We start from the raw sequence: 27,227 nt of genomic DNA on the forward strand, positions 1-27,227 counted from the left end.
GAAAGATAACAACATTTTATTGAAATAAAGATTGTCTCCCTTGTCCATGACTTTTAATTTAAAAAAAATAAAAGTAAAGAATCTAGCCAGTCTTGTCCCTGCTCTTTGGGTTGTTTCCACTCTGCCTCTGTCAGTTGGTGTTGTTTCTTTAGTCCTCATTTAATATTCCAACTTTGAAATCCTGCTCTGTTTTATCTAATTCCTTCATCCAAGCCGGGGATAGATGAACACTTGGAAGAGTTGACCGTTTGCTCCCAGGTGGGGTGGGCAGCGTAAAGAAAAGTGAGAGTTTGCCCCCCATGCCTCCAGGGTCCCAGTCTTAATTTGTCACAATGCCACACTCGAGTAATTTTGGAATTAATATGCCAAATTCGAAAATTTATTCAAGATGCTAATCCGCGAGTCAATGTATCGAAAAAAAATAATTTGTCGATAAGCTCGCCCTCCCGGAATATTTTGTATGGAAACCCATTTAAGTTGGAAATCTCCGCAACCTGGACAAGAAAAACCGAAGCGCTAAAGTATGGCGCTCAATTTCAGTGCATCACCGTTGAAATCAAAGAAAGATTTGAACACAGAATCCGCCAGTCTGACCTCCGACCAAACCACCGACTGACCGTCATTCCACAAACTTCAACAAAGAGCACAAGCTGCTAAAAGCCTCACACCTGTGAAGCTACCGATGTCAGGTATCTCTCTTTAATTTGGATGAAAGAAATTGGCCGATTTATAAAGCAAAAAATGTTAAGTTTTGTTTTAAAAATAAAAATATTGCAAAAGGTTTTAGTTAATTATGCGTATTCAGTTTGTTTGTTGTCCTATCTCATATCACGTGACATAACCCTGGAGAGTTAGTTTGTTCATAAGCAAATCAAATTCCCGTGCGAATGAATGAATAATTAGAAAGACTATTCTCCAGAGAACATCCGTGATCTGAAACGAACAATTAACAAACGAAACTGAGCGGGTCTTGTTATTTGAAAACTAAAACAAGCTTGAGGTTTAGGCCGAATCGCTGCTTACGTTGTTAGTATGTGCGTAAGTTATGTTGTGTTTAAATTAAATATTTATTCGCGCAAAGATTTAAAACTAGAAAATTGTTGACTGATAAATTTGGTCGCGACTTCTTTTCTTTTTTAATTTGGCCGAGTTTTGACTTGAAATGATTGAAAAATCCAACTTGACTCGTTAATTTCTATTATACAAGTTTAAAATATTTTTGTTTGTTAATCAAAAATTCCCATTACGAGAGATTGCAGCGTCCTTCGCATCTCTGACTTCTCTGCTCACGCAATGTCTCCCCTCACTTTGTAGAGGAGCATTACGTGACAGTCCGAGGAACTCTGAATTTTAGTGGATTTAGTGGGAAAATAGATTTAATCCATGAAAAAATTGAGTCTACCTAAAAAAGTATCAAAAGTATCACCCCCTCAAAATGTTTATAATTGTGAAGTTTTAATGTCGTTACAAAAATAGTAAATTTCAGTTTGAATAAAGAAATGCTATATTGATTTAATTTATATCCGTAATATAAATTGTTTTGAATTCCTGTTTGATTAGTTAGGTTGGTTAGAAATTGAATTACCGGTAACTAATAGTGATCAATCCAAGATGTTTCAGAATTACCCTTCATCAACAGACTAACTAACTGTTAAACATTATGTCGCCGATTTACTTAACAGTTAACCAGCCTACCGACGAAGAATTATTCCTCAAACACCAATTACATATTTAGCTTCTAAGAAATAGCCAATTGACAGATAAGAATAACTATAAACACTCCAGACACTTGAGGAAGACTAGGCACGAGCTGTCAGCACAAGGATTTCTCAGATTGCTTTGTTAATTAGTATGAGCTGTGATTGCTTGGTTACCAAGGCAACCACTGACCCAATCACAACTCATGTTGGTTACCAAGGCAATCCCAGAGAGCCAGGTAACAAAAGCTGGTGCTTAGACTCCCTAAAGTTCGTGGAGTGTCAACCTAATGATAGTAATTTTTGGAATGTTAGAGAATTATGTTATAAGTTAAATGAAAATGAAAACAGGGAACGAAAATAATTTGGTTGTTTGAAATTCGTTAAAAGGGAGAATGAAAATTTAAGAAAGTGCTTAGTAAGAATTGTTTTTCAAAAAGATGTGTTTTGTTTATAATCAGGCCTATAGGATTTTATTTTAGTATTTTTAAGTTTAAGTTTATTTAATGAACCTAGAAAAAAGAGAAAACCTGACCAAGTAGCAACTCAATCAGAGAGACCCCCAATGACTCAGCTCAATTTGATGTCATTTGTAAAACTCCAATCAGGTCAGACCGATGAAATTCAGTGATCTCCCCTGTCTATGCTTTCTCTAGAGATGCACCTTCCTTGAGCTCCACAATTCAGCACTCCTGTTTTACGTCCTTGGTTGTGGAACATTTCCTGATACATTGACTTCAAACAAGCATCTTGCCGGGCCAAAATTGATGGTGTGGTATTGTGACAAATTATGTGAAACCCTAAAGACATGAAAAGCAAACTCTCACCTTCCTTCACACTGTCCACCCCACTTGAGAGCAAACGGTCAACTCTTTCAAGTGCCCAAATATCCCCGGCTTGGATTACAGGATCAGATAAAGTTTCCCAGGATTTCTCAGTTGTAATATTTCAGAGGACATCAGAAACACACCTTTTCAGAGGCAGAGCTTCCGCAACCCAGCAGGGACGTAACTGACTAGATTCAAATATGACCAATCTTTGGTCTTGATGTGTGTGCCACCTTCTGTCCTGGAATTAAATAAGAACCTAACAACTTAATTAGTAGATACATGCAAGCTCATTAGCATTATAACTAAACTAATAAAGAAAAAATGGTTGTTCTTGGCGATGCATGTCCAGAAAAAAAGAAACAAGATTGAAACTTTAAGCTGGACTGTGAGCGTGTGTGTTAAGGGTGCCAAGCAAAAAAGTGCCTACAAGCTTACAAAAAGAAAAAAAACAGTATAAAAAAATCCCTATAATTTTTAGAGGAAATTAAGCAAAGAAAAGGTTTAAAGGAGGCCTAAAGGAGCCTTCAAAATATGATGACCTGCAACACCAAGAAAGAACCAAGCAATTTGTACAAACCAAATTAAAATAAATCAATGTTCATCAACAGCCTGCATTATGAAAGTAATATTATTAACTCTGTGATCATTTTTTATGAGGCTTGGCAAAAAGGTTTGTTTATACTTACATGAAAGCATCAAGATGCTGTTTGTAGATTAAAATAAAATAACACGAAACCAAACAAAAAAGCAATATAACTAAGGTTAAAAATGCAGACTGTTGATCTTACATGTACTTTGTCTAATCTTAATATTAAATATTACCATTAGCCAAGAATAATTGAATCAAAAATTGAGAAATTGAAATGGAACGAAAAATCAATGAGGCTTTGGAAAATAAATTAACCCAATTCTAAAAAAAACCTAAGTGACAAAAAATGGTTAATTCTTCAGTGAGATTGCCACCCAAACTTTTCTGCAATCAAGTAATGTCATATTTTGTGGCTTAAGGGATATAACATTTGCAAATTAACAAATATTTTGGTAAGTCTTGAAGGTAATAAATTCAGTCAAGAAGGTAAATATGGTGGAGTGGACACTATAAGACTGTCATCTTACCTAGCTAATTGTTGCAAGTTTTGTTGCACTTGAATATGAGTAGTGATTTTTTGCTTGTATAATTTCAGTTTGGGCTAATGAGCTTGCAGATCTACTTAATATATATACTGAGTAAACAAAGGAAGCATTAATAATTACTGGTGTAACTATAGTGTTAAAAGCTATGAAAAATTGATAACATTACAATATCAAAGCTGCTACATTTTGTGGTAGCCTCATGGTAAATAGATGTCATTTTATACCCCACTTCCAGTTGTTATGACAGCTGAACATGGAATGCAAAATGGAAACTGTGAACCTGCTCCAAGTTTGACTATCTTGAGATTATTATATTTATAATATTAAACGCTTCCCTTGTTTATCAATTAAACAGCCACCATCAAGTTGCCAAGCGCTTAAAATAGAAAAAAAGGAAATTATTTTTTAATCACTACCTGCCTATTCGAAAGCAATGAGTCAACAGCTTATAAACTAAATACAAATTTTAACAAACCAAATTATGAAAATTTATGAAAGCTGCAGTAGGTAATAAGTTTGCATGGCAGCATGATGCTGATTGTTGTTAGAGTTCATTAGTTAAATATTGATTCTAATGAAATACACTTAAGTGACAAGTAATTATTTAGCAAGGTTCCCTTTGAGCATTGAAGAGTTTTCCCAATCATTGATAGTAATTTATCTTAGCTTGTAATGAAACAAACTCCATGGCGAAAGCGGGATGGTGAAAACCTGGGTGTCCTGACCATGTGTTGACTGTGCTTAGGCCCTCTAAGACTCTCAAAATTTCAGTTACACTTTATGAAAGCTTAGTTAGTATGTGCCCAAAAGATAAAAGTTGCTTACATGTAGCAGTTACCATTAACCAGGCCAATCCTGTTTGTTTTCCCGACTTTGTTCAGCACAAATGTGCAAATTTTGAAATTTGACGCATGTATTTTTCTTTAAGTGTAATTTTGTTCCATGCAAAAAACCTCAAAGGAAATAATTTAACAGTATGTCATATGTGTTCTAGTGTTGTGTAAATACTATGAATTTTGGAATAGAAGAAATAAACTCTTGAAATTTAGATGAACACTATCTGTTGCTGTTAATCTTTGTTTAATCCTTTAAACCCCAGAAATGATCAGCCACTAGTTTCTCCTCAGACTGAACCAGACATAATGAGAATTGACCAAATGATCATGCATCACAAGAAAATTTGTCTTAGTTTGTTTCCAAAAAATAATGATCAATCAGTAACTATTGGAAAGATGTGGAGACAAGATAAGAGAATTTCTATGCTGATATTATGGCTTTTAAATTGATATGTGTCATACTGGTTTGTTTCTTTATGATTAATTTTTGAAATTGTCTCACAACTTTTGGTCAACTTTTCTAAACAATTTTGAAATTCACCTTGAGACAGTCTAGGAGAAACTGTACTTCACAAATCTAAGTAAAGGATGAAAAAAAAAACTGCTCAAGGGAATCTTATGCTTGAACCTTCAAAACTCAAATGGAACAAACAAGTGCAAGAGTAAAATTTACCATTCAATGGATTCAAATCAGCCAAACGGAATGGGTTTCATGATTAATTGGTTCATTGATTGGATTCAGAGATCTTTGCTGCAGCATGTAGTTCTCTCAATAATATGCATCCAAAAAAATAAATAAAACTGATCATAAAAGAGATGGAGGCTGGTCAATGCAAAGCAGGCTATTGTCTGTCCTACGATGTATTCCCTCGGGATGCAGATTGTGATATTTGACTACTTCCTGCTAGCCCTTAATTGCCAGATGACGACTATGTGGACTAGCAGCAAGAGTAAAAGCATTGCAATCTACATCCTAAGGGACCACATCATGAAACAAACAACCTCTTGAATAAACTATTTCCAATCAATTTAATCTACAAAGCAACCTGGAGTAAAAACTACATACAGTAACAGAGATCGCTGCTTTCGATCAATGACCCAATTAATCCCATGCAGTGACAGCTAGGGAGGTTTTGTTTCAAAAAGGCACTTGCTTGAACAATGGTGGCACACACATCTACATAATTTATAGTAATAATATTATCTGCATGACTCGATGCTAATCTTTGCATTGGTAGGTGGCTTGTGCAGTTTCGATAGTCTGTCAAGTTTCGGTGATCATGGTTAAGTCAGTCCATAGTATTCTGCCGCAGATTTAAGGTTTGTTGAGGTCATGACAAGTCAATTTTCATGTGTACGTAGTTGTCAGTGTCAGATGTTGCATGCATGTATAGTCTCAATCCATCTTCATCGCATAATGTTTGTCACATTTGTGTTGATTTTGTCTACAGCTAATTAAAAGTTTGTTGGTTGGTTTCTTGAGGTTGGGAATACGTCATGAATCTTGTAGGGTGTAAAGTTGTCAGTGTCAGATTTTGTGTAGTTTTAATCCATCTATTGTTAGACAGTCAAGTTGGTGTTGGTTCTGTTTGAGGTCAATTAAAAGTTTGTTGGTTGTTTTGTTGAGGTCATGAATACACCATTTGTAAGGTGTATGTAGTTGTTGGTTTGAGATCTCAGTTTCAATCCATCTATTGCAGTTAGTAAAGTTTGTGTTGGTTCTGTTTGAAGTTAAAGTTTGTTGGTTTGTTAGTTGAAATCATCAACTACATGTACAAGTCAACTGTACGGTGTAAGTAGTTGTCAGTGTCGGATGTTGTCTAGTTTTAGCCTATCTATTGTTAGGCCAAGTTTGTGTTGGTTCTGTTTGAAGTTATAGTTTGTTGTTTGGTTTGTTGAGGCCATGAATAAGTGATTTGTAAGGTCTTGGTGTCAGATGTTCTCACTTTTAATCCATCTATTGTTCTAAAGTCAAGTTTGTGTTGGTTCTGTGTGAAGTTAAAGTGTTGTTGATTGGTTTGTTGAGGTCACGAAAAAGTTGCTTGTTGGCTGAAGGGCAAGAAGTTGTTGGTATCGGTTAAGAGTTCTGTGTTTCAGTAAGTAATGTAGTGAAGTAAGCATTAATCAGGTTGACTTACCCCAAACCACAGCAAGTGTTGGCCAAGAGTCTATTATGAAAATCTAGTTGAAGACTATCAAGCTAAAGAAATAATCAACTAACCTGAACAGGGGTTGTGGAACAACAGCTGGGTGAAAAACCTCCCCGTACGTCCACTTGCCCCTAGGAGGAAAACCCCGGGCCAGCTGTACCCCATGTTCAATGACCTCCCGGGCTGGGCCAAATATATACACAATTAAACAGACAAACTACTAATAATAAACCATCTTGTTGTCTTGTCTAGGTAGCCAATCTTCAAGCATCCTCTTTAATTTGTGTCTCTAGGTGTGTTGCCATTTTCTTGTCTCTCCAAGTCCATGCTGTCGTGTGATGATCTCTGCTGTCTAGCATCCTGTGACAAAACAAGCAAAATGATAAGTTATTGTGGGATCTAATCTAAAGCTTTAGACAACAGATACTTTTACCAGTTTTTTTTGGTTTTAATTCTCATTTTGTTTAACAGTGACAATGGGATTACTCGTCATTATATAAAATATGAATTCATCATCATCATTAGTCCTGGCTCTCCTCTGGGAGAATAGGGCCATTGACTTGTCTCCCCCAATCTGCTCTGTCCCTCATAGCAGCAACAGCCTCATTCCAGGTGGCAAAACCCATCTTCTGCCTCTCTCCCTCTACAGTTCTCCTCCATGTCTCCCTTGGCCGACCCCTACTCCTCTTACCCTTGGGTGCCCAGGCTAGGGCAATGCATGGGTTTTGTTGGTGGTCCATATTATGCAATACATGCCCTATCCAGCACCACCTCCATCTCCTGATCTGCTCACAGATGGTGCAAGTCCTAGCTCTTCACCTCACTTCTTCATTGGTAACCCTCATCATCTAATATGTCTTCAACACCCTCTGTAGGTACTTGTGGAGGAATGTGTCTGGCTTCACCTCATCCCTCTTGGTCATTTTCCAAGCCTCACATCCATAGAGTAGCACTGCTATGACGTTGGACTTAAAGATCCTGATCTTGCTCAGTTGACCACTTCTCCAGATCTTGACTAGTTTGTTAAATGCTGCTGCAGATTTTCCTAAGCGGCTTTTGATGTCGTCCTCAGCCCTCCATGTTTGGTCACTCTTGCTCCTAGATAGTCAAAGCCATCCACGTCCTCTATTTCCTGTCCATCTACTACAACTGCATTGTTGTTCTTTGCGTTGATCCTCATGAGTTTGGCTTTCTTGGTGCTGACTTTCAGGCCCATTTCCTTCCTGTTTCTATTCAGGCAGTCAATCTTTGTCTGGATGTGTGTGAATGTACTTGAGATGAGTGCCAAGTAATCTGGAAAGTCTAAGTCCTCTAATGTAATTGTTATCTTCCACCTGATGCCTGTTCCTGCATGTTCAACTGTCCTCCTTATAACCCAGTCAACCACCAAGAGAAACAGGGACCCTGATCATAACACCTGACTTCACCTCAAACCAGTCTGTTCTTCCATTGCCATTCACCACCACACTTGTGCAGTAACTGTACATGACTTGTACCATTCTCACAATCTTCAGTGGTATTCCATAGCATCTCGTGATTCTCACAGAGAATGTCTCTCTTTATGCTGTCAAAGGCCTTCTCATAGTCCGCATAGCATAGGTAGAGGCTAGAGTTCCATTCAACTATCTGCTCAACAATATTCCTGACTACAAAGATCTGTTCTGTTATGCTCCTTCCCTTTCTAGAGCCCGCTTGTTCCCTTCTCAACTCAGCATCTGTCCTAGCAACAATCATCTGAATTGGACCTCTTCTCAACGCCTTGGCTACAATGGACATGAGGGCAATACCTCTCCAGTTCCCATAACTTGTCAAATCCCCTTTCTTGGGCAGGTTGATGATAAGCCCTCTGGACCAGTCCCCCAGGGTCAGTTGCTTCCTCCCAAATTGTGTTGAATAGCCCATGTAGGATATTTACTGTAGTGTCAGTGTCAGCCTATAGAAGGTCTGCTGTAATACCTTCTATACCTGGCACCTTATCACTTCCCATGTCTCCCAGTGCACTCTTGATCTCCTCCCTTGTTATCTCTCCTATGTCAATGCTGCCATTCACCACATTTGTCTTGTCCACCTCAGCAACAACCTCAGAATCTGGCCTGTTTAGAACCTCCATGAAGTGCTTTTGCCATGTGGCTTTGACCTTGCCTTCTTTGGTCAATAGCCTTCCTTCAATGCTCTTCACTATTCCTACCTTCCTTGGCCCCTCATTGCCTAACTGCCTAGTTGCTTCATATACCCCTTTCATTTGACCCTGCTTTGTATCGTATTCAGCTTCACACGCAACACTGTTTATCCAGTCTCTCTTGTCCTTCCTAAGACTCCTCTTCACCTCCTTGTCGTTTTCTCTGTACTCATTTTTGGTTTTGTTCTTCAGCCTTTCTGATCTTGCACCATGTATCTTCTTCTTTAGTTTCCCCCTCTCCTTGATCTTTCTCCAACTTTCCATGCTGATCCAGCTCTTACTCCTCTTCTTCCTGTGTCCCAATACATTCAAGAAAACCACGATGGCAACAGCAACGTCACTAAACAAAAGGTTTAATGAGCAGAACAATGGCTGTGCATGTGCGTTATAATTCTTGGTACATTTCTCTGCCATCCTCTGCGAAACAACAACATGAAATGACCAAATTTTGCGTTGTCTGGAGAACGTGAGCCGTGACGGCTAATTTTTTAAATGTTTATTTCGAATTTATCAATGTGTCCTAGATTCAGTTTCATGATAGCTTTGATAGTGATAAACAAAGTAAATGACTTAAGTTTAGTGTACAGCAAGATTCATAGACTTAGGTAAAATATAAAATCACTTTTTCATCGACGTTGTCCTTGGCGTCTCCGTCATGGTTTCTTAAGCTCCCTACTACCACACACAGGCACCCAATACACCCCACAGAAATTTAAATTACTTAATATTCAATTTCATTCACTAATTACATTGTGTACCTAGTTTTAATAACTGCCTTGGTCAGACTGTACATAGCTTAGTTCAGCACAACCACTTCCTATCCAGGTTTGTCTACTGTCAGTTTAAAACTGTCAGACTATAGTATACTGTCCATCCATTGTTGACTAGTATGTAATGAGACTTTCAGAAAAGATTCTTGATTATGACCTGACACATGATCCACAGTAACTGTTGTTATGGTTCATTACGTCATATTATTATGTATTGCCCGGATGTGAGCCCACAGTCTTGTACACGTGAGAATACAGTTTGAGTTCCGCCATCTTGTGTGTTGTGGTCGTTGCATTTCTCATTTGAAAACATAACATTCTGGTGACGAGGATGGGATCGGATAATGCCGAGCCTAGGTAAAATAGAAGAGTTTGATCCAGACTCGACGAACATTGATCGCTATTTGGAGCGACTGGAATAGTATTTCATCACGAATGGTGTTCCAACAGATTCGACAGACAGGCACAAACGCCGAGCAACACTGATTTCTGTTATGGGCGCCAAGGCCTACGATGTCCTTTCGGACCTATGCTCTCCGTCGACTCCTTCACAGAAAACGTACGCTCAGCTGGCAACTATCCTGAAGGACCACTTCACACCCAAAAAGCTGGTAATTGCTGAGCGCTACAGATTTCACAACTGCACGCAACGCGAGGGAGAAAGCGTGTCTTCGTTCACAGCCAACCTAAAACATCTGGCGGCCACATGTCAGTTTGGTGCTCACCTCAGCGAGGCCTTGCGCGATTGACTCGTCTGTGGACTTCAAAGTAAAGAGATTCAAAAGGAACTCCTGACAGAGGAACACAATTTTGATGAAGCACTGAAGAATGCCCTCAGCCTCGAAGCTGCTGGAAAAGATGTCGCTGCGTTCTCTCACGAAGGCTCGACTCCAGTAAACAAACTCGGAAAAGGAAACCGCCCACGCTCCCGTCCACCCACACATCCAAAGTCTCCTGGCAAGGGCCAAGGCAAGTTAAATTCTCTTCCAAACAACTCACACAACAGCACCTCAGCATGTTTGAGCTGTGGGAAATCTTGTCATCCACAATCGCAGTGTAAATACAGGCAGTATACTTGTCATTCCTGTGGAAGATCTGGTCACATTGCTGAGGCATGCAAAAGCAAATTTGCGAAGGTTCACAAGGTTGAAGAGCCAGAGCCACCCCAGGGCACTTCTGCATCTGATTCAATGGATCCATTTTTGTTCTCATTGTACAACCTCTGTACAGAGAAAAATGGCATTGAAATACCAGTTCAGCTCAATGGAGTTAACCTCTTCATGGAATTAGACACTGGGGCCAGAGTCTCTATCATTTCACAAGAGACATTCAACAAGCATTTCAAGGGAACTCCTCTCAAACCTTCCAGCACTCGTCTACACACCTACACTGGTCATCCAGTCCAGGTCACTGGTCAATTTCATGTGCACCTCAAGTACCTAGACCAGAATGCAACCTTGCCACTGCTAGTCGTGGAAGGTTCTGGACCGTCCCTTTTTGGGAGAGATTGGCTGACCCAAGTGAAACTCGACTGGAAGAAAATATGCAGCATCTGTGTCTCTGACTCTGACCTGTCACAAGCTGTGAGGTCGAAATTGCACACTACAATTCAGTCCCACCCCAATGTGTTTCAGCCTGGCCTGGGAACAATCAAGGGTATCACCGCTAAGTTAGAAATGAAGCATGATGCTCAGCCAAAATTTCGCAAGGCACGCCCAGTACCCTACGCCCTTCAAGAAGCAGTGGAAGCAGAGTACAGCCGCCTGGAATCCGAAGGCATTGTCGGAAGGGTAGAGTTCAGCGATTGGGCCACGCCTATGGTTCATGTTCCAAAGGCTGACGGCACAACACGGTCATGTGGTGATTATGCTGTAACTGTCAACCCACAACTCAATGTTCCACGGTATCCAATCCCACTACCTGAGGACATTTTCGTCAAATTGTGTGGAGGTAAGCGATTCACCAAATTGGATCTGAAGAGTGCATACCAACAGCTGCCATTGGACCCGGATAGTCAGCAGTATGTCACCATCAATACCAATCGGGGTCTCTATCGCTACAAAAGGTTGCCCTTTGGTATTGCTTCATCCCCTGCTATATTTCAGCACACCAAGGATATCATCCTCCAGGGTCTTGAGAATGTAGCAAGTATTCAGGACGACATCCTTATCACAGGGAAGGATGATGAACAACACATCATGAACTTGGACCTTGCTCTAAAATGCCTGGATGACTACGGGCTGAGACTGCAGCTTAACAAGTGTAAGTTCATGCAGAAGTCGGTCACCTACATGGGCTGTATCATCTCCACAGAAGGTATCTCACCAACTGAAGACAAGATAGAAGCCATCAAGCAGGCACCTCGCCCCAAGAATACCACTCAGCTGAGAGCCTTCCTCGGTATGGTTAATTACCATGGCAAATTCATTCGCAATCTTAGTTCCATTCTCCAACCTCTCAATCAGCTGCTTCAGAGGAATCAAGAATTCACATGGTCCCCCCAATGCGAGGAAGCCTTTAATAAAGCAAAGTATTCACTAACATCTTCAAACGTTTTGGTTCATTATGACCCCAACTTACCAGTGGTCCTGGAATGCAATGCTAGCCAATATGGCATTGGTGCCGTCATTCTCCACCGCTTCCCGAACGGGGACGAGAAGCCAATTGCCTATGCAAGTTCGTACTTCGAACTGATCACAAGCCCCTGCTGAAGATCTTTGCACCGGACTCGGCCACATCAGTGTTGGCAGCAGCAAGGCTTCAGCGATGATCACTCCTACTATCCTCTTACCATTACGAGATTGAGTTCAAGCCCTCTGCCGAAGTAGCTAGTGCTGATGCTCTACCAAGGCTCCCGCTAAGGTACAAGAAGGATGCAGGTGTTGAAGAGGAAATATTCCATGTAGCCAGCCAGCAGCTGAACAAGCACCCAGTCTCGGCTACAGATATTGCTAGAGAGACTGCAAGGAACCCAACCACCGCGAGGACCTTGTCTCTGACTCAACATGGTTGGCCTAACAACTTCTGCACTGACCCTAACCTCAAGCCATACTTCCATCGCAGACACGAGCTCTCCGTCAAGCAAGGCTGCCTCATGTGGGCTATGCGAACCATCGTACCACCAACCTTACGACAACCCATCCTGGATGAACTGCAGAGAGCACATCCCAGAATCGCACGTATGAAGGCAACAGCACGCAGTCATGTGTGGTGGCCAAGAATAGACAGCGACATTGAGGAGACCGCTCGCAGATGCCAACAGTGCATTAACCAAAGGAAAGCTCCCCCAGTTGCACCACTATCTCCATGGTCATGGCCCACCGCTCCATGGCACCGTATACACATTGATTTTGCTACTCATCAATCCAATCATTATCTCATCGTGGTGGATGCACACTCTAAATGGCCGGAAATAATTGGTCCTATGAAAACTACCACTGCAGAAAGCACAGCCAACGCCCTGCGCACCATCTTCGCAAGATACAGGCTCCCAACTCAAGTAGTAAGCAACAATGGTCCACCCTTTTCTTCTGCTGAATATGGAGAATTCCTGCAGCAGCACGGTGTTCAGCGAGTGCTTGTCTCCCCTTATCACCCATCCTCCAATGGATTAGCAGAGAGATTTGTTCAGACCTTCAAGCACGCCTTGGATTCATCAGCCTCGGATCCTGCTCGCTCTATACAGCAAAGGATACAGAACTTCCTACTATCTTATCGCAGTACACCACACGTCACCACTGGAACTTCACCATCCAAGCTTTTCTTGCAGCGAGAGCTACGAACAAGGCTGTCAATCACTAAGCCAGACCTCAGTAGTCACGTGGCTACACAGCAGGGCAAGATGAAGTTTTACCATGACAGGCATGCCAAGTCTAGAGAACTGTCTGTGGGCGACACTGTTCTGACACGTGATCACTTATCAAAGCAAAAATAGCAGTCGGGTACAGCGTTGAAGCACAGTTCCCCACATTCTTATCAAGTCCAACTGGATGACGGCCGAATCTGGAGACGCCATGTGGATGACGTTCTTCAGAACAATCCCACCACTAAACCAGCAGAGCCTCCCACATCATCTCCGGATGAAGTACTTCAACCAAGTTCTGTTGTGGAAGTCTCACATTCTCCAACCACTGTTACACCTGAGTTTAATGTTCCAGTTCAAGAAGACTCAACCTGGATGGAGTCACCACCCATAGCTCCTGTCACTCCCGAACTACGGAGGTCCACACGTGTTATAACACCTCCACAGAGACTGATTGAACAGATGTGACATTACTTAAGTAAAAAAAACTGTGCTTCGTTTCGTGACATTGCTCAAGAAACTTGTTTAGTTGTTTGAACTGAGTCTGACTTGCAGCTAGGTTATTTGTACAATCAGGAAGACTCACAAGGACTGTCTTAACTCTTATTTATTTCTTTTTTTTTTCTATGTTACTTGTACAACATATCTCAGTGGAGGGGTGTTATGGTTCATTACATCATATTATTATGTATTGCCCGGATGTGAGCCCGCAGTCTTGTACACGTGAGAATACAGTTTGAGTTCCGCCATCTTGTGTGTTGTGGTCGTTGCATTTCTCATTCGAAAACATAACAACTGTACATTTACATCTATTTACCTGATTGGTCAAGGTTTGAATGTTTCAGGTCTGCCCACTGTCCATCCAGGTTTGTCCACTGTCTTTCCAGATATGTCTACTGTCCATCCATTATTAACTATGAAATGACACATTCAGAAAAGATTCTTGATTATGACTTGACACATGATCCACAGTAACTGTGTACATTTACACATATTTACCTGGTTGGTCAAAGTTTGAATGTTTTGGGTTTGCCCACTGTTCATCCAGGTATGTCCACTGTGTTTCCAGATATGTCTACTGTCTATCCACTGTTGAATATGAAATGACACATTCAGAAAAGATTCTTGATTATGACTTTGCACAGTAAATTTTTTTGATTACTTGATTTTAACATCTTTGTGACAACTTTTTCATAACATTTAATTGCTGTACTTTTAACCAGCCAATCAAAACACGGGAGCTGTTGAGGGCGGAAATGTCAAATTGTCAAATTAACCATTCACTCTCGTGGGAATTTCAAAAGTCTCAAGCTGCAAACATCTGAAACCAGCAGCAAGTAGTCCCAGTTTAATTGGCCATTTGAAATGGAAGCCATCAGAAGTTGTCAAACAGATGTCAAAAACTAAATTTCCTAGGTGGCAATGGTAAGGCATGTAGTACAGTAAAGTTCTGAGTATATATACAACTAACAGAATTTTGGAACAAGGAACTTTCCCAAAGGTGAACCTGAAGAACTCAAAGGTTTCTGTCCATAATTAGCTTTTCAACAATCAGCAGCTGACGTTACGAACTACTTTTTAGCCTGAATGATCATTCCAACTTTGAATGCAATCTCCACATTCTAATTTTTTGTTACCTTCACCAGTTTGTTTCTCTACACAGAGAAGTTTGACTTGCCGCACATCTCATAGCCTTCATAGCAGGAAGTATAAAATGGGGTAGACAAGGAGGGAGAGGACTGGGGGAGAGGGAGAGAGGAGGAATGCCTGATATAAGAACCCCCTTTTTTCTGACACTTCTGCCACTGCTGGCAGGCACAAAATTCTGATAGGCTGATTCACACTATTTTTTTTCCTAAACCCAAGATCCAGTGCTTTGAAGATCTGACTTCAGGGTAGTTTTAATTGCCACTGCTGGTAGGCACAAAATTCTAATAGGCTGACTGAGTAGTTTTTTTTTTCTGAATTCAAGACCCAGTGGTTTAAAGATCTGGCTTCAGAGTAGTTTTAATTGAGTAGTGCTAATTGTTAGTTCCATATTATCTCATCAAAAAATAACCATCACGGCTGAAAACAAAGACATATTAACAAGTGCTTTGAGAGATTAAATCTTGCCAGCATAAGCAAATTTAGGCTTTCTTACAGGAATTTGCATTGCCAGTTTTTCTAATTGGAGAACGTATGTAGTATTGACAGTCATTGACAATCTATAAAATCAAATTATGGAATATGGTAGGTATTAGGTGAAGAGCCTAGTTCTTATAGCAGACATTCCTACCCACTGTTCCTCACCATTTTTACCTTCCCTAACCCTTTCCTGTAACCTCTTCCCTGTTTACACCTGCAAAACATCTCTCCCCTACTTCCACCTCCAATACCTCAATATCCTTTCACTGAAAAGCTGAACCCAAGACCCAGTGTTTTAAAGATCTGGCTTCAGATGAGATAATCAAATTCCTAGCATTTTCCAGTATTAATAGTATTTACCTGGTGTAGCCAAGGTGACAGATTTAGTTTCTTCCAGGTACAACTGTTGCCACGTACCGGTACTTGTATCAGTCCCCTGTTTTTTTTTGGTCTGTCTCTCCACCATTTTAGTCTTTAGCATCCAGTTCCTGTCTACCTTCTTTCCTTTTTTTTTTCCTAATAACATATTAATCCTTATCAATCCAGCTCTTTCTTGAGTGGCCTGACAAAAAGATAAAGAATAAAATTGTGGATGTATATTCATTTAGCATCTGAAGTCAAGCAACTACTTTAAAAAATAGTACTTCCCTCTCCTGTTCACCCATGACTTCACACCAAATGTTCCTCTAATTCACTACTAAATTCACCACATTTTCTGTAGTCTACACTCTTAAAAACAATAGTCTGAACATAATGAGTTTGTAAAATATCCAAAACTTTGCTGTGAAACCACCCAGTTTGTCTGTAGGTTTCCTCAACCTTTTACACTGTAATACCGTCTCTTGCATCTAAGCTTGAACATGTGATGCCAAAACATGCTCTAACTGGGTGTCAAATGTGGCATGATTGGTCAACAAACATTTCATGTTTAACAGACTGTAACACAAACTTTCTCATTGATGTCTTTGAGGAATATATACTAAAAGACTCTGAGAGTCTTGCTCTTGCCAAAATTTCATGGTTATTACAGAAGGGCTTGAAATAATGGCTGGTCAACAGACAATGTCCAGTTTAAAATTGATTTTGTCCAGTCAAATCATTGGAGTGACCGTACATTTTGTCTGGTTGTTTACAATTCAAAGGAAAATTTGATTCAGAGCTAGTTCTAAATTAAGTTGTGCATTATTCACATTTGTGAAAGAAGAAAAACAGAAAGCAAACAAAAAATATAACCAGACAGCCTACTTTGTCATCCATTAGTCATAACTGCAAATTAGCAGGTCTTCCAGCGTAGTGTGTCTATCAGTGTGTATATGCTAATCAGTGTGTATGCTAATACAGTCCAATTTCCACTAACGACTACCTCTCTACAAAGGCCACTACAACGCTGTTATCCCGGTGGATAGTCCATACATTCACTCTTAATTTACCCTCTCTACAACAACCACCTCTACCTAACAGCAACAGTCATTAAAGTGCGTCCCAACTTCCAAAATAAATTTTCGTCAATGGCCAGTAATGTTAATCAACGACCGACAAGCCGTGTATACAAAACCTAATTTTTTAGAACATCTTTAGTCTCTGTTTCTGTTTGGTTTCTGTTTTATAGATATATTTTGATAGTGTTAAGTATTTACAAGCTAAAACAAGCATTTTTAAAGATAAAAAATTTCCCCCCACCCCAAAAAAGGTGTCATATTACACCCCTTAAACCTCCCAATAACAGCCACCTCTCTACAACAGCAACTTTCCTCTCTCCACAAGGTGGTCATTGTGGGGAGGTTCGACTTTAATCCTTATTCTCCCCATGGAACTTGCTGCGAACTAACCTTGCGACCTACATGTAATGTGGGAAGCCTCTTAAAGTGTATGGTACACAGGTCCAGGCTACCCTCTAATACAAATTCAAACCAAACGTGTATCTTAAAACTTAAGGCCTTTATGTTAAGGTGAAATTAAAAATAACAAATAAATTTGTGTGAATCACTTCAGCTTGAATAAAAATTGAATCAAGTAGAGACAAATCTTTAATTGACGTTGTAATGACCACGAATGAAAATCAGCTATTAATGATCACGACCTTGTTCACACAACGTTGAAGCTTAAAAAGCCAAGAATCAAGCCCTCTTACGTAACTATCAGGTGCTACAAAAACTACAAAGCTGACAACTTTCTGCACGACTTGTCCTTTACACCTTTCCACATTATCAGTGTATTTGACAATTTTAACGATCAGGTTGATGCATTTTTATAATGACATCTTCCTGGAAGTCCTTGATCACCACGTGCCAGTCAAGATGGTCAAAATTAGATCCAAACCCAATCCCTTTATCACACCGGAAATCCGTCAACTGATGAGAAAACACAACCAATGGCACAAACTTGCTGTGAAAACTAAGGATCCTCTTCACTGGAACGGATACAAATTTTGCCAAGAAGTTAAAAAGGAGATTCGTATGGCCGAAAAAGCGTATGTCAGGGCTCAAATTCTAAGCTGTGTATTCCGTACTTTTTGCATTGAATATGAGCTACTCCTCCAATAAAAGCTCCCTAAATGTACGTGCTGAATATTAAGCATCATGCTGAGGGGGAGAAACACTTTTTTAAGAGTTATGATGTAATGCATATCTCAGGTCAAAATCGTTTCTTGTCTGAGCAAAAATAGATTTGACTGGACAACTTGACTGGCACCAGCCAGAAAATTATTTCAAGCCCTGTAGAAGTAAAACCACTTTTGTGAAAGGTGTATGTATATTGACACAGGTCAGGGTCAATTTCTCTGAAGAAGTCTTCAATGTCCAATCTTTCTGCCATTTTGTGTGCTGAAATTTTAGGGCAAAAGTTCGCACCACGGTCTGTTAAACTTCAAATGTTTGATAACCTATCATGCCACATTTGAAACCCAATTAGAGCATGTTTCGGCATCATGTGTACACACTTACATGCAAGTGACAGTATTACTCAGTGTTGGAAACTACACTTTGATCATTTGCCATTCAGACGAGTGTCTCTCAAAATGCACTTGCCCGGTGTAATTTTCACTCACCCAGAAAGATGCCTCCCCTCCCAATAACAAAATGTTCATCTCCATGATGATTCACAAACCAAACATTTTTCAGGTATCTCATAAACATGGACGCCCAGCTTGCTATTTTGTGTTGAACTTTCTTGTTCTGGCCCATTTACGAGACCCCTCCTTAGATCCAGGACTGATTTTACAGGGAGTGGTAGAGAGGTTATTTTTTTCATCTACAACAGCATAATATATAGATTTAGTCAAGCCTAAAAGCGGAGCTCCTGGGCTGGATTTTTCAAAGCCTGATTAAGCTAACCCAAGATAAGCAAGAATTTTGATTTGAGTTTGGTAACTTTACGGTGAGGTTTTCCATTTATGTTGTTTGGCCTTCTGTTTTGAGTCTGAATACATGTAATCTCAAGGTCTTCAAAATACACAAAACAAAAGCAGTGAAAAAACATTTGTATACAAGAAAAAATTATACTTCGATTAACTTTTATAATCCTGAGTTAGCATTAACCAGCTTCCAAAAAACCCAGCCCTGTTTGCAACAAGTTAACCTGACATGAACCCACAATCCAATAAAAAAAAAAACAAGCACTTGGTCAGCGGTCAACTTCAAAAAAAACTTGTGACCTCGATGGTTTTAAACTTGAGCCAGCGATGTGGTCATGTGATACTGGTCAGTGGATACCTTGTTTTGACAGGTGTCCATTGACCATAACATGGATGTCCAATATCAAAGAGGGATGCCACAAACTGAGGGTGCATGTCTCTGTCAACCTATCAGCTGGAGTATGGCTGCCATCTTGCACAACTCCATTGCCATCATCGTGTGTACACACCCACCTGTAATATCGCTAGCTATGATAACGATGAGAAAAACATTTCATGGGTCTCCTTTTCTTCCCTATATGGGTATGAGACGCCACTTGGCGGCCCTTTTGGGCTGCCAGAGCTCCGCCATTATTATTGGCCGAATCTGAGCCTCTCAGTAACCCCCACCCCTGCTTGAAAATTCAGATTCAATTTCCTAGCATTTTCCAGTATAGTATTTACCTGGTCAGGCAAAGTGACTGATTTGCTTTCTTCCAGTTGGAACTGTTGCCATATACATGTACAACAGTCCCATGTCTTTCTTTTTTCGGTCCAGATCTGTCTATTCACCCTTTCAGTCTCAAACATCCTTCCTTCCTTCTTTCCTTGTCTTCTTTTCCTAATGACTTGTTCATCCACATCAACCCAGCCCTTCCTCAAGTGGCCTGACAAAAAAAGAAAATTATATACAGTACATCTTATTTATCATCTGAAGTCAAGCAATTACTGTTAAAATAGTATATCCCTCTCCTGTTCACCCATGACTTCAAACCAAATGTTCCCAAAAATTCACTGTAATTTCACAACATTTTCTGTAGTCTAAACTTTGACTTACAAACATCAGACCATAATGATTCCATTAAAATATTCAAAACCTCCCTGTGAAATCACACACATTGTCTTTGGTTCTCCTCAACCTTTCAATAATACATTTTTTTTTTAACATCAAATTATTACTACATCTGTGGTCTTTAAGAGACAATTAATACCCAAATAAATAAACATACAAATGTAAATGAGAGAGAAGCTGTAAATTCCATGTTGCATTAAAGAAACGGACTTTTAGCGTGTGATAATGAAGCCTCAAAAGCGTTTGTTAGAGATAAGAAACCTTGATATATCATCTCTGTGCTAGAGTGGTGTACATTAAAAGGTGATCATGAAGTTATACAGTCGAACCCACTCCATAAGGACACCTCTCTAATATGGACAGTTTCTTACTGGCACAATAATTTCCTCTAAAAAAACTCCATAATACACTCTCTAAAACGGATAACAGACATTAAATCTCAGCCTTAAGGAGCAAATTGATACAAATTTAACCTCTTTATTACGGACACTCCGCGGACCAGGTGTCAATAATTTGTGGTATGTACCATTTCCTATCAGCAGTTACAAACATTGTACAAACATTGACACTTAATCATTCAGTGATACCAATACCAGAACATGTCAAAATGTTAGTTTTCAAAACTTACATTTAAAAAAGCAAACACTCTAAACTGTCAGTGGACACCTCTCTAATATGGACACTTCCCTCTGTCCCTTCAGTGTCCATATTAGAGAGGTTTGACTGTATATTTGGGCAAGTTTCTCCAACATTCATAAATGAAGATTCACAAGATGATAACACAAAAATGAAATATTATTGTAAGACAGGAAAGCTGTGTCCAAAGTCTCTTTAGTCAAATTATCAAAAGATTTGAAACGCCACCAGTTTTTTGGTCCTTGTGGCCACATTTTTGTAATTTTCTTTGGTTCTCACCAACAATCACTCTTACTCATGCCAAATTTAGTAAAATGCGATGTTTCTTATCAACTTGCCAATTTTTTCAAAGAAATGTCCACCAGGGGACAAGCATTTGCTTTCAGTTGTGACTTCATCAAAATGGTCCATTGTACTTTCAACTGGGCACCTGCATGTGTTCAAGCACTTGTTAACTTTTTACAACTTCAAGGTTTTAAATTCACCTTCTCAAGAATTTTGACTTCATTATCTTTTTTTTTTTTTTTTGAAGTGTTGTCCCAAAACTTCAGAAATACATGCAAGGGAGACTTTGTTAATTTGTAGACAGCCTTAAGCCGTTGCACACTTATGGCTCATAGTATGATACCTCAACCAATCAGATTGTAGCATATGCAAAAGTGTACAAGTAGAATTCTAAGTATAGAAAATAGAAAACAGAACAAAAATTCTCTTGGAATAATTAACAGACCCAAAAATATACTGTCTAGTTGATAGAAATTTATGACCTCAAAGTATAGTATTGTCAGTTTGAAATTCAAAACAATCGTTTCACTTCCCTGTTCCTTTTACAATCACTATGCCATTTGTAGCAACTATGTGCGTCTCATAACCTCATATATTTCACACAAAACTGTCTCAGAGTCTCAACCTTTTTTGCAACGCTAAGAGGTCTCAGAGTTCTGATCTGTTCATTGTCTTGGAGCCCATGTACGTAAAGAAAAATGCTATTCTCCCATTCTCACAAAGTCTTAGATAATTTAGCCATTCACCACCCCTAGTACTTGTATCTTGTCACACAAGTATTTTACAGGATGTACCAGTTGCCATTCTTATCCAATATGTTCCTAAAATTTGTTTCCTTGATTTGCAGTACTAACTGATGGCACAAGTCAGCAACCTTAATTTCTACATACCAAACCCACTACCCACAAAGTAACCCCTTTAAGGTGGCTCGATCAGATTTTTGAGCAACGATACCGTTCAACTTTGAGCGACTACAGCACCACTATTATCAATCCAAGAGAAAATCAAACGTTACTGGTGTCCTAGAGAAAGATGTCAAAGTTTCAAATGGGGTACATTTCATCAGGATCTCAGTTACCATAGCAAAGACATGACACCATATCCCATTTTAAATAAGACTGAATAACTTGCCATCATGGATAATTTTGGAAATATGACATCAGGATCTTGGATTTGACATAGTTGTCTTGACGATGGCAAAATTTAAAAAGAAATCTATAAGAGCATTTTCAAGAAAATTACGAGTGAAGTGTCAAGGTGTCAAAATACAACAAAAATGAAGCTGTTTTAAATGTTACTGCAAACTATTTCCACAAGACTTGACTAAATGGTCTTAAATGAATCTTATAAAATCTAATTGCCTGGAGTGAAAATCTCAGAGAAATCACTCTGTTTGACTTTCAGTTCTAAACATTGGCTTGGATATCATCTGGTGTGTGGTATTATTTTGCTTTTTATCAAAAAGTGTCCCCAAAATTATATCCCTAAAATTGGACAGCAATTAAAAAACAGTAGATTAATTTTTTTTAGACTTGGCCTTCAATGAGATTAATCCACATTCAACGTAATCCTGGAGTTGCAAATTAACTGAAACATTTTAAGACTGCCAATTTTCAACATCAACTCAGGATATTTTAGCATGCTTTGGGAACATCGCTGGATACCAATAGTGCATTTTATGAATTCATGATACAGTGAAACCTGTATTAAGCAGACCCCATATTAAGCAGACACCCTTCCCACATTTCTTCACACATTTACTGTACAATACACCTGCATTCAGCAGAAACCTCTGTTAAGAGGACGCAGACACCAATATTAGGCCATTTTGTTGCACAAAACCTACAATAAGTGGACACTTCAAGGGATTTTTACTTCTAGAAGCTCAACTGAGACTCCTTTAACATTGTTCAACAATGTCATTTTAAAGCTAAGCAATCAATCCAGATTGATGCATTGACTGACTGGACATTGCACTATGAGTAGTCTTAGCTAGTCTTTGATCTTACACTGCTTTACACTGTGTTACAAAAGGATTAATAATAAATTATTATTGCACAACATATTAGAACCTGTTTTGAACAGACACCCTGTATTAAGCGGACACTAGTGAGGGTCCCAAGGGTGTCCACTTAATACAGGTTTCACTGCATACAGAAATGTACAATAGCATTGCCTGATTACAAGCCAAAAAGGCTAGGTACAAGTCTGTAAATTATGGGATAAGCAACTATTGATCCACATAGTCAGAAAGAGCACACCAAGATTCACAAAATCCCTAAGTTTACTGTCAATCAGGCTAGTTTTGACTGAGATACAGCCATTTAAAAATGCCAAAATTGGAGTCCAATTGGAGACCAATCTCGTTAATAAATGTGGATGCAAAGATTGGATCAAAAGCAATTGCAAGAAGACTTCAGGAGGTTTTACCTGATATAATACATCATAATCAAAATGCTTATGTTAAAGGAAAGTATATCTTCGACGCAGTTAGAAGTATTGACGATACTTTAGAATTTACTGAACGGAAAAAGATCAAAGGCTTTATGCTAGCAATTGATTTTAAAAAAGCGTTTGATTCGCTTAACAGAGGTTTTATGTTTGAAACACTGTTAACCTTTAACTTTGGCCCTTCCTTCGTGCGTTGGATTAGGACTTTGTATCAAAATATAACAAGTTCAATTATGAATAATGGTTTCTCGACGGGCCCATTCAACGTATGAAGAGGTGTTAGACAAGGTGACCCCCTATCAGCGTATTTGTTTATTATCTGTCTTGAAATTCTTGCTATCTCCTTGTGTGCAAATAACAATATCCAAGGGATTCAAGACGATAAGGAAGAAATTAAACTTGAAATGTTTGCCGACGATGTTGCAGCCTTTGTAAGAAACAGGAGAGGCCTCGAAGCCCTTCTCTGCACTACTGACTTGTTTAGTAAGTGCTCTGGACTTGAAATCAACTCTGAAAAAACTGAATGTATGCTTTTGGGTAATCAAGTCTCCTTGGCAGCAATGGATGTCATTTCCTCCAAAAACATACGAATTAAAGACACGGTTAAAATTTTAGGTGTTTACTTTACTTACAATGAAAGTCAAAGAAAAAAGTTAAATTTTGATGAAATTCTTAAATCCATTAAAGAAAAGTTGCAAAGGTGGAAGTGGAGGGACCTTACCATTCTAGGAAGAATTCAGATTGTAAAGACGTTTGTGACACCATTGTTCATGTACCGAGCGAGTTTAATTTGTGTGCAAAAAGATACCGTAATGGAAGTCAACAGATTACTCTTCCAGTTCATCTGGAAAGGAAAAGATAAAGTCAAACGTTTATCACTTGTAAGTGATATCGATAAAGGTGGACTAAAAGCGCCTCATGTAGAATCGATTATTAAAAGCCAAAGGATCACGTGTTGCAAGAAATTTGCTGATGATCAACAAAGTAATTGGAAGATTATTCTTTCCCATTACCTAAAAAAGGTAGGGTCGAAACTACTTCTGCGCTGTGCTTTTGACTTAAAGAAATTGCCTATTAATTTACCCATTTATTATGAAGAATGTCTGCGATGTTTTGCAGAATATTCATGCGCGAGTAAGATAACTGAGCAAGCACTTTGTCAAGAAATACACAATACAGTGATTTGGAACAACAAGTTTATTTGTATGCAAGGTAGGTCCATTTTCTACGAAGAGTTATTTAGAGAAGGAATTATTACACTTGGCGATCTTACGACTAAAGAAAATGCGGTATTCACAGGGTTTCAAATTATTAAAAGCTCTTCGCTTACATCCAAAGAAAAGTTTCAGCTAATGGCGATCATAGACGCATTACCTGCACAGTGGCGACAACATTTAAAAACCTGCAATAATTTTTCAAAAAACTCTACGTTTTCCAGTAATGCACAGTTACACCTAAATGGCCACAATGTAAACTTGGATAAGGTCATATCCAAGAGCATTTATAACGAAGTTCACTCAAAGAACGAGAGTGTACCAACAGCACAGCTAAGGTATACAGAGACATACAGCGAGACACTGGAATGAGAAGAGATATATCGAATTCCCTTCAAAGTAGCTATTGATTCTAGATCCCGTGAATTCCAATACAAGATATTACAAAGATATTTAGGGACAAACAAGTTTCTCCACAAAATTGGCCTAGTACCTTCGTCTCTGTGCACTTTCTGCAAAAAAGAAAATGAGTCTATCGAACATCTACTAATAAAATGTGAATATTCCGACAGTGTCTGGAGAAAACTAATTAACTGGCTAAACACGATAGAAATAAAAATCGAAGCACTATCAGATGTTGACAAAATGTTTGGACTTTGGAACAGACAAGTAGACTTTTATCTTCTAAACCATCTGTTGATCTTAGCAAAACAACACATTTACTCCTGTCGAAATAAAGGATTTCCTCCGTCACTAAAGATCTTCCTTGCAAAAGTTTCCTCAGTATATCAAATCCAAACGGTTATTTCCGATTCTAATGGCAAGCGAACATTTCATGACGCCAAGTGGAAGAAATTTATTACAAATAATTGTATTTAGGCCGGCAGCCTAAAAAATGTAACAATTGACGTAGTTTTATTAATATACTAGTAAGTATTTTTGGTATATTAGTATTTTCCTTATTAGTGTTATTAGTAACAGTATTTCTTGTTTTGTTTTTTTTTCTTCATCTATACTGTTAGTCTATGTAGTTTCTTCTAAAAAAAGTAAAACTTAGCGTAGTTTTATTCATTAATATAGATAGTAAGTATTTTGGGTGTATTAGTATATTCCTCTTTTAAAGTAGTCTTATTAGTAATAGTATTCCTCGTTTTTTTTCCATCTGTACTCACGTTAGTTTATCTAGTTTTTCTTTCTTTTATCTGCAAATGTAATTTCAATTGTTATTGTCACTCTTATTTATAAACTTATATAAATATCAATAAAGTACAAAAAAAAAAAAAAAATTGCACAGAAATATTTGGTCATCCAAACACAACGTCCGGATGGCCATACATTTTTTGTAAATTTTGATGTTTTTAAATGGTTGTATCTTGCTTACTATTGGGTCTATTTACGCCAAACTTGGGGATTTTGTAAAGCTTGGTTTGCACTTTATGAAAATGTGGATCAATAGCTGCTAATCCCATAATTTGTAGACTCGTACCTAGTCCTTTTCAGCTTGAAATCAGGCAATGGTAGGTGATTTGAGACAAAAGAAAATTATAGTGAAGACAACAAGCAACATGAGTGAAAATCAGTGCAATATTTTCCTGAGTTGACGCTGAAAATATTAGCAGCCTTAAAACGTTTCAATTAATTTGAAACTCTGGGATTACGTTGAATATGGATTAATCTCATTTAGGACCAAATCTAACAAAAAAATTCATTGAGTGAAATGTACCCCATTTGAAACTTTCATCTTTCTCTAGCACACCAGTAACGTTTGATTTTCTGTTGGATTGATAACAGTGGTGCACTAGTCGCTCAAAGTTGAACGGTATCGTTACTCAAAAATCCGATCGAGCCACCTCAACGAAAAATTCTCATTTTGCACAAAGGCGTATAAGCACACCACACAGAAAAAAGTACTATTCAAAATAGCTTATGTTCATAGTGTATTTGAGATTTATAAAGGAATACAAGAGTTTTACAAAAGTTCAAAGCTACCACGTGCAAAATAAAAAAATATGCAAACTTCAGTAGATGGAAATCCTCTCTGTCTTAGAAAAATATTTTTGGCACCTTCTACCTTTTTTGCAACTTCTAGCACCTTTAGTATTGTCTAAGAGGATTTCTAAGAGGTTGGCATTTCGTTTTGTAAGCTTATGACCTCAAACAAAGGCCAGTCTCGAATACCTTTCGCTCAGAACAACGACGGGCACGTGCGAGATGTACTGAGAATTTGAATTTACCGCTGTATAAATTGTCAAAGCTCGACACAATAAAATTCAACCAACTTCAACGTTTACTTGGGTAATAGCAGTGGAAAAACACCAGTAGAAAAACTAATTTTCGTAAACAGCAGCTTTTGGTTTTAACCTGAACCTTACCTTTATATTAGTAACAGTTTTGTGGAATACTGATTTGCCAGGCTGTTGTCAGTAAGCAGCACAAAAGTCAGCCATTTTTCTTGCGCCCAAATCCGGCCAAACCAGGAAAATGCTTCAAACGGAAACTGATACCATAGATGCCATATTAATCGTGGTATTGGCACCAAAATAAGTTTATAATCCTCTCAAAACTGCGAACTCACGTCGCCATGTTTCGATTCTCTTTCGTTGCCAGTGTCTTCCGCGTCGCGGCAAAACAAGTGACGTCACGGAAACTTATC

The 27,227-nt window shown here is 38.8% G+C and overlaps 1 protein-coding gene across 3 annotated transcripts; it reads right to left on the reverse strand.

Moving 5' to 3' along the window:
- On the reverse strand, positions 1-27,227 carry LOC110048598 (uncharacterized). Of its 3 annotated transcripts, XR_016208711.1 has the most exons (6): positions 26,947-27,227; positions 19,601-19,803; positions 15,886-16,087; positions 14,398-14,487; positions 14,216-14,312; positions 1-7,007 (listed from the first exon to the last, which is right to left on the reverse strand). XR_016208711.1 is itself a non-coding variant. In XM_089294534.1 (3 exons), the coding sequence occupies exon 3, from the start codon at positions 9,238-9,240 to the stop codon at positions 8,581-8,583; it is 660 nt and encodes a 219-aa protein (XP_089150660.1). In that variant the 5' UTR covers positions 9,241-9,243; positions 14,216-14,312; positions 14,398-14,476; the 3' UTR covers positions 8,206-8,580. The 3 variants fall into 3 exon arrangements, 1 of the variants encoding a protein (XP_089150660.1); XR_016208714.1 differs by lacking the exon at positions 1-7,007 and having other exon boundaries at positions 14,002-14,312; XM_089294534.1 differs by lacking the exons at positions 1-7,007; positions 15,886-16,087; positions 19,601-19,803; positions 26,947-27,227 and adding an exon at positions 8,206-9,243 and having other exon boundaries at positions 14,398-14,476.

The sequence above is a fragment of the Orbicella faveolata genome, unplaced genomic scaffold (genome assembly GCF_042242905.1).
Source record: "Orbicella faveolata isolate gen_17 unplaced genomic scaffold, um_ofav_v1 contig_1, whole genome shotgun sequence".
Classification (NCBI taxonomy): domain Eukaryota; kingdom Metazoa; phylum Cnidaria; class Anthozoa; order Scleractinia; family Merulinidae; genus Orbicella; species Orbicella faveolata.